This window comes from Notolepis coatsorum (assembly GCF_963971535.1).
Source record: "Notolepis coatsorum genome assembly, chromosome: 4".
Lineage (NCBI taxonomy): Eukaryota > Metazoa > Chordata > Actinopteri > Aulopiformes > Paralepididae > Notolepis > Notolepis coatsorum.
The window spans coordinates 120,535,261-120,548,065 of record NC_140168.1 but is presented as its reverse complement, the minus strand read 5'-3'; the positions used below and the strand labels follow the sequence as shown (position 1 = coordinate 120,548,065).

At 46.5% G+C, this 12,805-nt stretch overlaps 1 protein-coding gene across 2 annotated transcripts in view; it reads left to right on the top strand.

Annotated features, from left to right (window-relative positions):
* phka1a (phosphorylase kinase, alpha 1a (muscle)) overlaps nucleotides 1–12,805 on the top strand; it is a 157,548-nt gene that overhangs the window by 96,119 nt on the left and 48,624 nt on the right. For both annotated transcript variants that reach the window (XM_084313407.1, XM_084313406.1), the window contains 4 exons: nucleotides 1,197–1,366; nucleotides 4,225–4,386; nucleotides 5,892–5,992; nucleotides 8,582–8,733. In XM_084313407.1, the coding sequence (XP_084169533.1) occupies nucleotides 1,197–1,366; nucleotides 4,225–4,386; nucleotides 5,892–5,992; nucleotides 8,582–8,733 (585 nt within the window). The remainder of the gene's footprint in view (nucleotides 1–1,196; nucleotides 1,367–4,224; nucleotides 4,387–5,891; nucleotides 5,993–8,581; nucleotides 8,734–12,805) is intronic.

The following is a 12,805-nucleotide window of genomic DNA, read 5'->3' as shown; positions in this document are numbered from 1 at the left end:
TGAAGCCATAATGACTCTGACCAGAACCACAGGCTCATGACGAGCGCACATAATAGGCATTGTAGAGCGCAGAGTTGGCCTGCTGAAATTGATTTAATTTCAGTAATTACAGTGCTTAATGTCGGGTCAGCTTGTCATTTATTTCTGTCAATGTGCTGGTTCTGTAGCAGGACTGGGTCAGTCAACATCCTTGGCTCCCGGCGCACCGAAGATAGTCTGCACGCTCCCTCCTCCTCAGCGGAGTTGTCTGTGAACTTGGCAACTTCATTGGATTTATTTATTCTCTAAAAATATCTATAATCATACGATTAAATATTGTTTAAAATAAAACGCTAAATACTATTATTCTGTGTGTCATGTTTCCAAATAAGATTGTTCACAACGGGAAATGCTGTATACGTTCAATTTGTTGGTTGGACCTCGGTGATCAATCTCGCTCTCAGTGAAGTCTCTCAGAGTTCGCTCGGGTTAGTCCACTTTTCCACATTTCATGGTGGTGTTCCATTACCGTATATGGTTAATCGGGGCGGTTCTGGTATGCAAATACTTAAAACAGTGCACGAGCTCCAGCGTAGGATCAAAGTCATATTTATCAAGACAGGTGTGCGTAGGACCTGTGTACGCACGTGTGATAAATCCTGTTTTTTTTGTGCGGGCACACATTCTAAATTCTGTGCTTACGTATGAAAATAGAACACTTTCTAAGGATTTTTGATAAATGAGGGCCCTGAAGTCTATCAGATGCTTCCTCCGAGACATAGGAGACAGCCAGCAGCATCTTTTCACCTGCCAGTGCGGACTCTCATTGGTGAGGTGTAACGTGTGGGAGGTCACACTACCCTCACCATCTCCCTCCCTCGCTGTGCAGGCGCCCTGGCCGACCTGTAGGTGTCGCTGTTTTACAACGACCAGAATACCACCCCACCGGCTTCCTTCCCGCTGACACCGCCAATTGAGCCAGTATGACGGCCGGCCAAGCCGGAGGCAACGCTGACAGCCGGATTCGATACCAGTGTCTCTCGTGTTGGTGACGAACGATTAGTCCGCTGCGCCACCCAGCCCAAAATTATTTCTTTAAAAAAACATTCCAGGTTCCAGATCGACACTTTTTGGATGGTGTGAACTTTTTTGGGACTCTAACCATATTTATATCCATATATCCATTCCAAAGTTCTCCCCTTCCTCCTCCTCTGCAGGATCCAGACGGGGAAGCTGTCAGAGTTCCTGACCACTTCCTGTTTTGCCCACCTCAGCTTCCTGGATGGTAAGGGTTCCGGTAGCATGGGCGGCCACGATGACGAGTATGCCGATGACAGCGAAGAAGGTCTTTCCCCAAGCCACGTGCATGAGTTACGGTTTGACGATGGTAAGGAATTGGGGGGGGGGGGGGGGGGGGCTGAAGAGGTTAATTGATGTGAAGGGAACAGTGACACCAGCTATGACAGGAAACCTAGTAAACTGCATCTTTGTGGAAGTAATGGACCAATAAGGGGCTCTGGTTTCCCATAGTTGAGGTGACCGCTCCTTGGAATTATATACATGTTTACTTCATACCATACAGGGTATCTGCAGGCTTTTAAAAAGTCTTACATTTAATTTGCACAGGTATTATATTTTTTGGGGTCCAGCCCGGCTGTCGGAAGATGAAACAATATTAAATATATGAAATGTTTTTGTAAGTCAAGTTGTTTTTTGTGGGGCTACCGGGAGCTTGGTGCGTCTGGTGAGAGCTTGTATGGAACATGCAAGAATTTAAATTGGTGCGCAAGTGCAGCCGTCAGTTCAGTGTCGCTATGTGTTTTTACTAGTATGGTCGTGAAATTTGTATTCAGTTTAGCTCTAAGTGGTTTTAAAAATATCTTGAAAAGTCTTACATTTAAACCTGCAGGTACCCTGCCATAGTCCTTTAATGTCACTGGTTACTAGTAGAAGACACTTATTATATAAATATCTTATTGTTTGTAGTTTTGAAATGTACCGGATTCACAGCAAGACCTCTGTCAGAGATTGTCTTAAGTTATTGCAGATAATTTGTCAATACTTAACCTTTGATAAGTATATCTTGTACATTTACATTTTAATGTTTCTTAAGATAACAAAATGCTCCTCCTTTTTAACCAACTGAGCAAATACGTAATCCTTAACCCTTTAACCCCAACAGTGTCTGCAGCCTACTGACTGTTTTTATATTCATCCAGCCAGGCTTTGCTCTCAACTACAGTGCTTTAAAAACACGAGGAGATTCTGAGATAGATTTCTAGCGGTTTGTGTCATGCAGTGCTAACAGTTAAATGTGTATGAGGGGGTTAAAATATAATTTCAGGTTTAGATGTACCACTCAATATAGTAATGTACAGTAGTAGGCCAAAGGAAGTATTAACTTTGAATCTACCCAAGGGGAAATTACGTTAAGCCAGAGTTTTAAAGGGTTAAATACATTTTACATTACTTCACCTTTCTCATCCCTTGACTATTCCCCCATTTGAGCAGCCCTTCCCAAAACAAACAGCCTTTTCCTCTTGGAATCATATTTCATATTCACCAACACTGATCTCAGTCCACTCACCGCCAAATACTTTAGGCTTAAATGTAGTGTTTGCCAATAGATAGGGTCGATATTGGAAATATTTACTACTCTTAAAATTATATTTCTCACTGTAAACATGTGCTGAGACAGATAAATACAGAATCTCTTAAAGAACACCCCAACATAATGGAAAATGTGTTTACCGCCTTCTCCAGAGTCAGACAAGAAGATATATACCAATGTCCTCTCTGTGTGTTCAGTAGAAAGCTATCTGGCTGTGAGCTAGTCTAGCTTAGCACAAATTAATGGAAACTGATACGGACCACTAGCCTAGCTATTGGCCAAAAACTAGTTTTAAGCTAGGCAAGTGATCTGTATCTGCTTCCATTAATCTGTGCTAAGCTAGGCTAGCTTGCAACCGTATAGCTTTCTACTGAACGCACAGAAAGGACATTAGTGTCCATCTTCTTGTCTGACTCTGGATAAGACGGTAAGCACAATTCCCATTATGTTGGGGTGTTCCTTTAAATCTCAGTCATGCTGTTTCCCTCCTGTGACATCATGGCCATCTTTTGACCTCGTCCTCTCCTTCACCTGACGTTGGCATATCTCTGTCATCATATAACCTCTTTGGTCTTTGGCTGCATGACCTTACCATCATAGCTACTAGAAGGTTGGCTTGTCTGAAAACCAAGCATGCTGCTGCACTTCCCCCAATTAAAGACGAGTAATGCTTCATTCTGGTTGCATTTGAAATGGCTAATATGGATGGATATGGCATGATGCGTTGATGAGAAAATCTAACTTTTATAGTCCACATTTAAGTGAGGTTTCATTCCTTGCCATTATTTTGTCTGCCTGGCTGAAATGGATGATGCCTCCGCACTGCAGCCTTGGCATTGTGTTTTCGGGTTGTCCGTACGTACGTCACATTCTCGTGAACGTGATATCTCAGAAACTCCTCGAGGGAATTTCTTAAATTTGACACAAACATCCACTTGGACTCGAGGGTGAACTGAAAATATTTTGGAGGTAAGTGAAACAGTGTTTCCCATACATATGCTTAAGAAAGAAGTCTGAATTCCAATTTTCTTTCTTCAACCGAGGCACACGATTGTCATTTCATAATGCACACAGATCAGCAGTCTGCTATGATAGTGTAGAAGCTGTGATATCTACCTATTCTGCATTCGGTGTTGCCCTCTGTGTGCAGTGAAAACTCCACTGTTTCTGTGTGAGCCAGTGCCACTCACACCAGCCACACGAGCATTAGCATTTGAGACACGTATCTGTGGAAAACGAAATGGCAGAAGGAACTAACTGACCGTATATCCGCCAAAAAGCGCCTTAAATCGGTAATGTGGGACCATCCAAGTCGATTCTCAACCCACGGGAAACACTGTAAGAACGTGTTGAACTGAGGGTCAGAATATATCATATATCATATAATCATAATACACAGTTCTGTGTGAAAACTGTATTTTAAAATTATGTTTTTGGTCGATTTTTATTGTTTTTACTACCGGGCAGTCCGGTAGAGAGAGAGAGAGAAGAAGAATGGGAGACAGAGCGGGGGGAAGACATTCGGCAAAGGACGCCGGGTCCGGGAATCGAACCTGGGTCGGCTGCTTCGCGACGCAGCGTGTTTATTTTTTATTTTAAATAGTCTGTTCTCCCCCCTTCCCTCCCCCTCCCAGAGGCTGATGATCTCGCTCGGTACCTGGACCAGCTACTGGCCCAGTCGGCCCCGGCGAAGGCCCGGCCACAGGACGGGGCGCTGGGGAAGTTCCGGGCCGCCGCCACCAAGACCAGAGACATGGTTTCTCTCATGAAAAACGCCCAGGATCTCAACATCCACAGTGAGGACCGAGGGACGCAGAGGAGGAGAGAGAGAGGGATGGGGGTAGTGGAGAGAGGGAGTGAGAGAGATAGTGGAGGGATGAGGGAGGGAGAGAGAGTGATAGATAGTGGAGAGATGGGATGAGGGAGAGAGAGAGGGAGAGAGATGGTGGAGGGATGAGGGAGAGAGAGATAGAGATAGTGGAGAGATGGGATGAGGGAGAGAGATAGTGGAGGGATGAGGGAGAGAGAGGGATAGAGATAGTGGAGAGATGGGATGAGAGATAGTGGAGGGAGGAAGAGAGGGATGAGCTCTGGTCCGATGAGCTCAGTGGTACACTAGTTGAAGAAACATGGCTTGGATTCAAAACCAAATTCTCAAAATACTAAACAACATGGCCCCCCTAAGAACCACCAGGGTTAAAAACCGCGCTGAGCCATGGATGCACTCGGACATACTGACCGCTATGAAAACCAGAGACAAGAAATGCTCTGAACTTCATAAAAGTTAGTCAAAGCTTGCCAAAAAATGGGGGACCCTGATGTAAACAAGACGAAAGTCTTTCTCTGGTCTGCATCCCCTTAACAATTGTGTGTATTGAGCCGTACTGTATTGTACCCATTCTGCAATCTGTTAATAAAATTTTCAATCAATCAATCAATAGTGGAGGGATGAGCAGAGGGAGAGAGGGATAGAGATAGTGGAGGGAGGAGGAGAGGGATAGCGATAGTGGCAGAGGGAGAGAGGGATAGAGATAGTGGAGGGAGGAGGAGAGGGATAGAGATAGTGGCAGAGGGAGAGAGGGATAGAGATAGTGGAGGGAGGAGGAGAGGGAGAGAGATAGTGGAGGGAGGAGGAGAGGGATAGAGATAGTGGCAGAGGGAGAGAGGGATAGAGATAGTGGAGGGAGGAGGAGAGGGAGAGAGGGATAGAGATAGTGGCAGAGGGAGAGAGGGATAGAGATAGTGGAGGGAGGAGGAGAGGGATAGAGATAGTGGCAGAGGGAGAGAGAGGGATAGAGATAGTGGAGGGAGGAGGAGAGGGATAGCGATAGTGGCAGAGGGAGAGAGAGGGATAGAGATAGTGGAGGGAGGAGGAGAGGGATAGCGATAGTGGCAGAGGGAGAGAGGGATAGAGATAGTGGAGGGAGGAGGAGAGGGAGAGAGATAGTGGCAGAGGGAGAGAGGGATAGAGATAGTGGAGGGAGGAGGAGAGGGATAGCGATAGTGGCAGAGGGAGAGAGGGATAGAGATAGTGGAGGGAGGAGGAGAGGGATAGCGATAGTGGCAGAGGGAGAGAGGGATAGAAATAGTGGAGGGAGGAGGAGAGGGAGAGAGGGATAGCGATAGTGGCAGAGGGAGAGAGGTGTGGTGGTGGTCATCATAGAGAGGAGATGAGGGTGGAGCCAGGGGAGACAGAGCAGCGGTCAGCAGTGGAGTGATCTCTCTCTCTCTCTCTCTCTCTCTCTCTCTCTCTCTCTCGCTCTCTCTCTCTCTCTCTCTCTCTCTCTCTCTCTCTCTCTAGATATCAGCATGTATATGCCCAACAAGTTGTTCCATACTCCTCACCCACCTCTCAACCTGAACTACTCAGAACCTTCTACTCCGCAGGAGAGCCATGTAGAGGTGTGTGTCTTTAACCTTAATGTATTTGATTTTGTCCCTCTATTCATTCATTTTCATCTATCTTTTACTCATCCACCGCCCACCCTTCTTTTCCTCTGGCCATCCGTCCATCTATTTGTCACTCTCTCTCTCTAGTAGCGCTGTATGAGAGCAGTATTCCCAGCAACAACAGTGGTGCTATATGGACTACAATGCTTAAACTGTTTCTCTGTCTTCCTCTCCCTCTCTCTTTTCACCCCTCCCTCCCTCCCTCTCTCCATCTGTCCATCTTTCCCCAGGGTCCTCACTCAGGTCCTGGTTACACATTGCTGTGGTAGACTATAATGCTATTTTCTCTGTCCATTTATCCTGTTTGTCTCTTTGCAACGGCCCTTAAAGATGGAGTAAAATGGAAATAAATATGAGTTCCGAGTTTGTCACACCACATAAATAAATGTGTTATTAACCACCCAAAGAAATTAGTTTGTGTTATGTTAATAACTATTATAAAACAACTCTCAGCTTAAAAACAGCTCCTCTGGCTGCTCAGACCATTTCTCAGGATTGTGGGGGTGTGGTCAGATCAGGGGAGAATCAAGCTTTAGGGACTGTTGGAGTTCAATCCATGAGCTAGTGGGGCATCATAGCAAAATGCAGATTCACCCTCTTACTTTACTTTACTTAGGCCCATCGCTCCCAATGGAGCAATGTATACTTGTATGCTGTGACAAATAAAACTCTTGACTTGACTTGACTTGATAGGCCATCTATGTCTTTTCTCCATCCAACACGGCTTTGGGCTGTCCTTTCTGCCTCCCCCCAGCTAGTTCCTTGTCTCTTGAGCTCCGCCTCAGTGTCCCGCCTCCAGGTGTTCTTAGGCCGCCCTCTCTTCCGCTTCCCCTGGGGATTCCAAGTCCGGGCCTGTCGTGTAGTACTGGTAGCTGGTTTCCTCAGTGTCCTCAAAGCCGGTGTCCAGGTTCACCCTGTTCCGAGCAAACTCTGGGCACCTTAAGGACCAGCCAGTCACTAGAACAGGTTCCATAGGTACCAAAATTCCATTCCAATAATGATGTAGTATAAGGAGGTAGCTTACCAATAAGGGCCTTAAAAATACCAGTGTTTGTTGCCCTGGACAATATGTATACGTATTATGATATCTAGCCTTGCATGGCAGCTGGCTTTGTGATAATCCATCTTGTCAGGCTCCAAGTTATGCACTTGTGCCTGAACCACAGTGGTTTGGACCAATCGGCGTCCTTTGAGGAACTACCAATCGTCCTGTTCCAAACAGTGTGAAAGGAAGACTTCCCAGATGGTTCTGTGTAGCAGACCATTTGACGGGGTCAGGTTCCATGATATCTGCTTCAGTATGGAAATTGCACACGTTAATCCAATTTACTGTCATTGTATTTGCTAAAGAATGCTTTTCATTTAAAGTATTTAAAGTAAAGTATTTCAGAAATCAGTTTGTGAGATGTTTGACTCATTATGGGTTTAATTATTGATTTAGACGGGCGGCTACGTGGCGTAGTGGGCAAGGCGCTCGCCATGAATGCGGAGACGCTGGGCTCGCCTGTTCGAGCCCAGCACTCCACATTGCTTTCAGTTTAGCTGGTCGTTCATACTAATACACATTGGCCGTATCAGGGGGTGGGAAACTGATGGGTGGGGATCGGGCGTTGTGGACAGCGACTCCTACAGGTCGGTTGGTGCGCCTGCGCAGTAGAATCAGGAAGTGTCGGGGGCAGCGTGAGCCTCCCACGCGTTACTCCTCGCCACTGAGAGATCGAGCTGCGCAGGTGAAAAGATGCGACTGCTGTTACCTCAAGTACCGGAGGGGACTTGTGCTATGTATGACTTAGTCCACATTGCAGCCGGCTTGTGGGAGGCAAGAAACAGCGTTCGTGACAGGGGAGGGTTGAATTGGATGATACGAAATTGGGATGGGAGAAAATATAGAAAATGGGAGAAAAAGTGGATCAAAAAAAATTATTGATTTAGACAGCAAAATAGTGTTTCACGCTCCACAATGTAAAAGGAAAAAAAAAGATAAATGACTATGAGCCTGCAGATCATAGAGGATAAATGATCATTATTGATATTTTATAGATTACCGTAATTCCTCTAATAGTAACCGGGTCTCAAATACAAGCCGGGTCTCTATTAATGGCCGGGTGCGCTCTTGAGCTAAGCAATTATAAGCCGGCCTCCTAATACAAGCCGGGTTACTAATATACTGAGCTGCATACTGAGCTAGTTACTTGATTTCACTTTGAAAACGTTGAAATTACCAGTGACCACCTGTAATTGCACTGTTTACTATTTCATACAGTACTTGGTTTCAATAAATGAACCCAGTACATTTGACTGGGTTCAAACTGACACAAAATGTTGATTTATTCATTATGATCCGTTTGAAAATTTGAAATATAGGCCTCCCTCTTATACAGGCCTCCTCCTAATACAAGCCTGGTACCCGCTACAGTTGAAACAAATACAAGCCGGGGTTACTATTAGAGGAATTACGGTATCTTACTCACTCTTTTTCCTCTATCTCCCTCTCTTTCTCTCTCTCTCCATCTATCATCCATGCCTCCATCTCTGTACTAGTGTCCTCAGGTGGTGGTGACGACCCCCGCGGAGAATCCCATTCCCAGGGACGCCAGTGGGGCTATAGATTACAACGCTCTGGTCCAGCTACTGAGAGACACCCAAAGTATGCAGGACCAGGCGGACATCCTCTATATCCTCTTCAAGGACAAGTGAGGAGTATTAATATGCCTGTTTGTTTGTTTGTTTTCTTGCTTGCTTCTTTAATTTTTGTGTATTGAATTCAAGATATAATATTACTTATAGTACAGGACAAGTGAGAAATGGATATACCTTTTTCCTTTTTATAAATTTTTTATACATTTATATAAAAGAATTGTGTATCGATTGTCCAGATCAGTTATGTGCTTTTATTCACAGATCCTCTTCACTGTCAAGTGAAGGATGGATTTGTGTGTACAGTATGTTTAAGGTCTGTTTATACTTTATCACTTTAAAATACTCAGATCCTGGGGGGGAGACCACCTTCCACCTACTGGTATATTCTTCCTGTGGGAATGAATGAATGAATGAAAACTTTATTAACAGATTGCAGAATGGGTACAGTACAGTACAGCTCAATACATACAATTGTTAAGGGGATGCAGACCAGAGAAAGACTTTCGTCTTGTTTACATCAGGGTCCCCCATTTTCAATTCATCGTAACATATATGACATACATGACATACAGATAGACAGTACTGCTCCATCTATACATTTATGACATACCAGATTTGCAATTACAGTACTGTTTGTGATACAAAAAGAGTCCAGAAAGAAAAGAGTATATACATTAGGCGTGGAAACTGTACATTGGATTGGGTAGGTGGGGGTGGGGGGGGACTGTACATTGGAGGTGGTTGGGTGGGTGGGGGGGGGGGGGGTTGGGTAGGAGTGGGGGGGGGGGGGTTGGGTAGGAGGGGTGGGTGGGGGACACTGTACAACTGTACAAACAACACTGTACATTGGATTATTGACAAGACCATACTTGGTAATTTACTGTACATTGGAGGGGGTTGTGTTCGGACATTTACAGGGGCCAGTTTCGGGTTGCAGTCTCCCTTAGGTGTTTTTTTAGAGTGTTTTTGAAAGTGGGTAGTGATTCACATTCCTTTACAGCTTTGGGTAGGGCGTTCCACATTGATGTGGCATAATTGCGAAACGTGTTTAGTCCCTTGTTTGAGCCGAATCTGGGTTTAACATGATTTGTGGAGCTCCCTCTGGTGTTGTGATCGTGGTATTCACTGACCTTTGGGAAGTATTTTGTCATGTACATGGGTACCTTGGTCGTGTAGTGTATCTTGTAGACCAGGCCCATTGCAAGTTGCTGTACTCTGTCGTCTACTCTAAGCCATCCTAGGTTGTCAAAGTGGGCAGGGGTGAGGTGGGTTCTAGGAGTAAGGTCAAGCAGTAGTCTGACCAGTTTGTTTTGAGATGTTTGTAATTTTGTTTTTAGCGCCTTTGAGGTGCTTTGGTACCATGAGGTGCAAGCATAGTCGTAGTACCCTTGAATGAGTGCTCCTGCTAGAGTCTTCAGGGTATTCTTGTTTACCAGTGAGGAGATCCGGTACAAGAATCGAGTTCGTTGGTTGACTTTTTTTATTACATTGGATGCCATTTTGTCACAGGAAAGATTTGCCTCTAGGATGGAACCCAGGTAGGTAATATCTTCTTTCCTTGTGACAATATTGTCACCCACTGTAACTGAGAAGCCGTCGGTCTTGCTGAGTTTGTTATTTGAACCGAAGAGAATGGACTCTGTTTTGCCCATGTGTAATGATAGTTTGTTATCAGCGAGCCATATGCAGATTTTGCCTAGTTCTGAGCTGAGGGTTTTTTCAACCTGTAACTTGTTCTTGTCAGAGACCAGCAGGGCTGAGTCGTCCGCAAACAGGAACAAGTTGCAGTCACAAGCTGACGACATGTCATTTGCATAAATTAGGAACAGTAGCGGACCTAGTATGCTTCCTTGTGGAACACCACAGTTTACTGTGAGGGGGGGGGATAGGGTACCGTTTACCTCCACCATCTGCTCTCTCCCCTCCAGGTAGGATTGCATCCAGCTCACTGATAGACTATCAAAACCAATTGCTTTTAGCTTGTCAATCAGAATGGTGTGATTGACAGTGTCGAAGGCCTTTTGTAGGTCCAGCATGACCATGCCGCAGTATTTGCCCGCGTCCACCTCTTGTTTGATGTAGTCGTTTAAATAGAGAAGGCATGTGTCAGTGGAGTGGGATGTTCTGAAGCCAGATTGGAATTCGTAGATTAGATTTTTTTCCGCAAGGTATTTTTCGACCTGTTCGTATACAATTTTTTCCATGACTTTCGAGATGGAGGTAAGGATAGAAACAGGGCGGTAGTTGCCTGGGTCTAATTTACTGCCTTTTTTGTGCAGAGGGGTCACTCTCTCACATCAACATTATATGTCTCACAGAGACATGGCTCACGTCGACGACCCCAGACAAAAGCGTCTCTCCCTCGGATGCCTTCACAGTCTTACGTGCAGATCGCAACGCTGGCTCAGGAAAGACCATCGGCGGCGGAGTCTGCCTCATCACGAACAATTCCTGGGTTAATCCCGAGGGGGTGCAGGTCCTCTCAAACTCGTGTTCGCCGGACTTGGAACATCTTTCTATCCTATGTCGTCCGTTTCACCTCCCGAGGGAGTTCACAGCAGTCGTCATGACTGCCGTGTATATTCCCCCACACGCGAATACGGGCAAAGCGCTGGGCGAACTACACGATCATCTCAACAGACACCAGATCAAACACCCAGACGCAGCGATGGTAGTGGCCGGCGATTTCAACCAGGCCAACCTGAAGAAAGTGATGCCGTCCTTTTTCCAGCACATCGCTTGCTCCACCAGAGGGAAGAACACACTCGACCACTGCTATTCCCCGTTCAAAGCGGGTTACAAGGCAGTAGCCGCTCCGCCATTAACGGGGTCCACAAGCTCGAGCGATCATGACTCCATCTTGCTATTTCCGGCATATCAACAGAGATCACGTGACGCCGTCGTGTCACGTGAGACAAAGAAGTGGACCGACGAATCAGAGGCCACGCTCAAAGACGTGCTTGCAGACACGGATTGGGATATGTTCATAGGAAGCGCCAGTGACGTCAGTGAACTAGCAGACACAGTGGTGTGCTACATAACAACAATAGCTGATGGTATTGTCCTCAGGAAAACGGTGCGGATTTTCCCAAACCAGAAACCGTGGGTGGATAGCACTATTAGAGCAGCTCTGAACTCTCGTACCACCGCCTACAACCTGGGTAGAGAGTCAGGAAACATGGAGGAGTATAAGGCTTCAGTCTATACTCTACGCAAAGCTGTCAAACTTGCTAAGAGGACATATGCTGATAAACTGGAGACACAAATGGCACAAAACGACACAAGAGGATTATGGCAGGGACTGAAGACAATAACTGACTATAAAGTCAGCGCCCCCTCAATGGGGAGCGACGACGCCTCCCTCGCGGACAAGCTCAACACCTTCTACGCTCGGTTTGGTGTAGACAGTGGCGCTGCTGGCTCTCCGGCTAGTGACGTCACTGGCGCGCCGGCTGTTGTGGAGGGGGGGGGGCAACCGCGAGGGGGGGGGGACGCTCTCTCGTTGTCGGAACACAGTGTGAGAAGAGCATTTATGCAGGTGAACACCAGGAAGGCTGCTGGCCCAGATGGCATAACAGGACGTATACTCAAGACCTGTGCCAACCAGCTGGCCCCTGTGTTCACCGCCATATTTAATCAATCACTGGCGGAGTCAGTGGTCCCTGCCTGCTTCAAGATGTCTACCATCATCCCTGTGCCGAAGAAACCCTCCCCAGCATGTCCAAATGACTACAGACCGGTGGCACTCACCTCTGTGGTCATGAAATGTTTCGAGAGGCTGGTCAAGGACCACATTTGTGCCTCCCTCCCAGTGATATGGACCCTATGCAATTTGCATACAGGACAAACAGGTCCACCGACGACGCGGTCTCCCAGGTACTGCACAGCACCCTCTCGCACCTTGACCGTCAGAAGGGGGGCTATGTGAGACTGTTGTTCATTGACTACAGCTCAGCGTTCAACACCATAGTCCCCACCAGACTGGTGGACAAGCTGATCGAGCTAGGTCTGAGCTCCGCCCTGAGCGCCTGGGTACTGGACTTTCTGAGCGAAAGACCCCAGGCGGTCAGGGTGGGGGGTCAGACCTCCAACACCATCACCCTGAGCATCGGGTCCCCCCAGGGC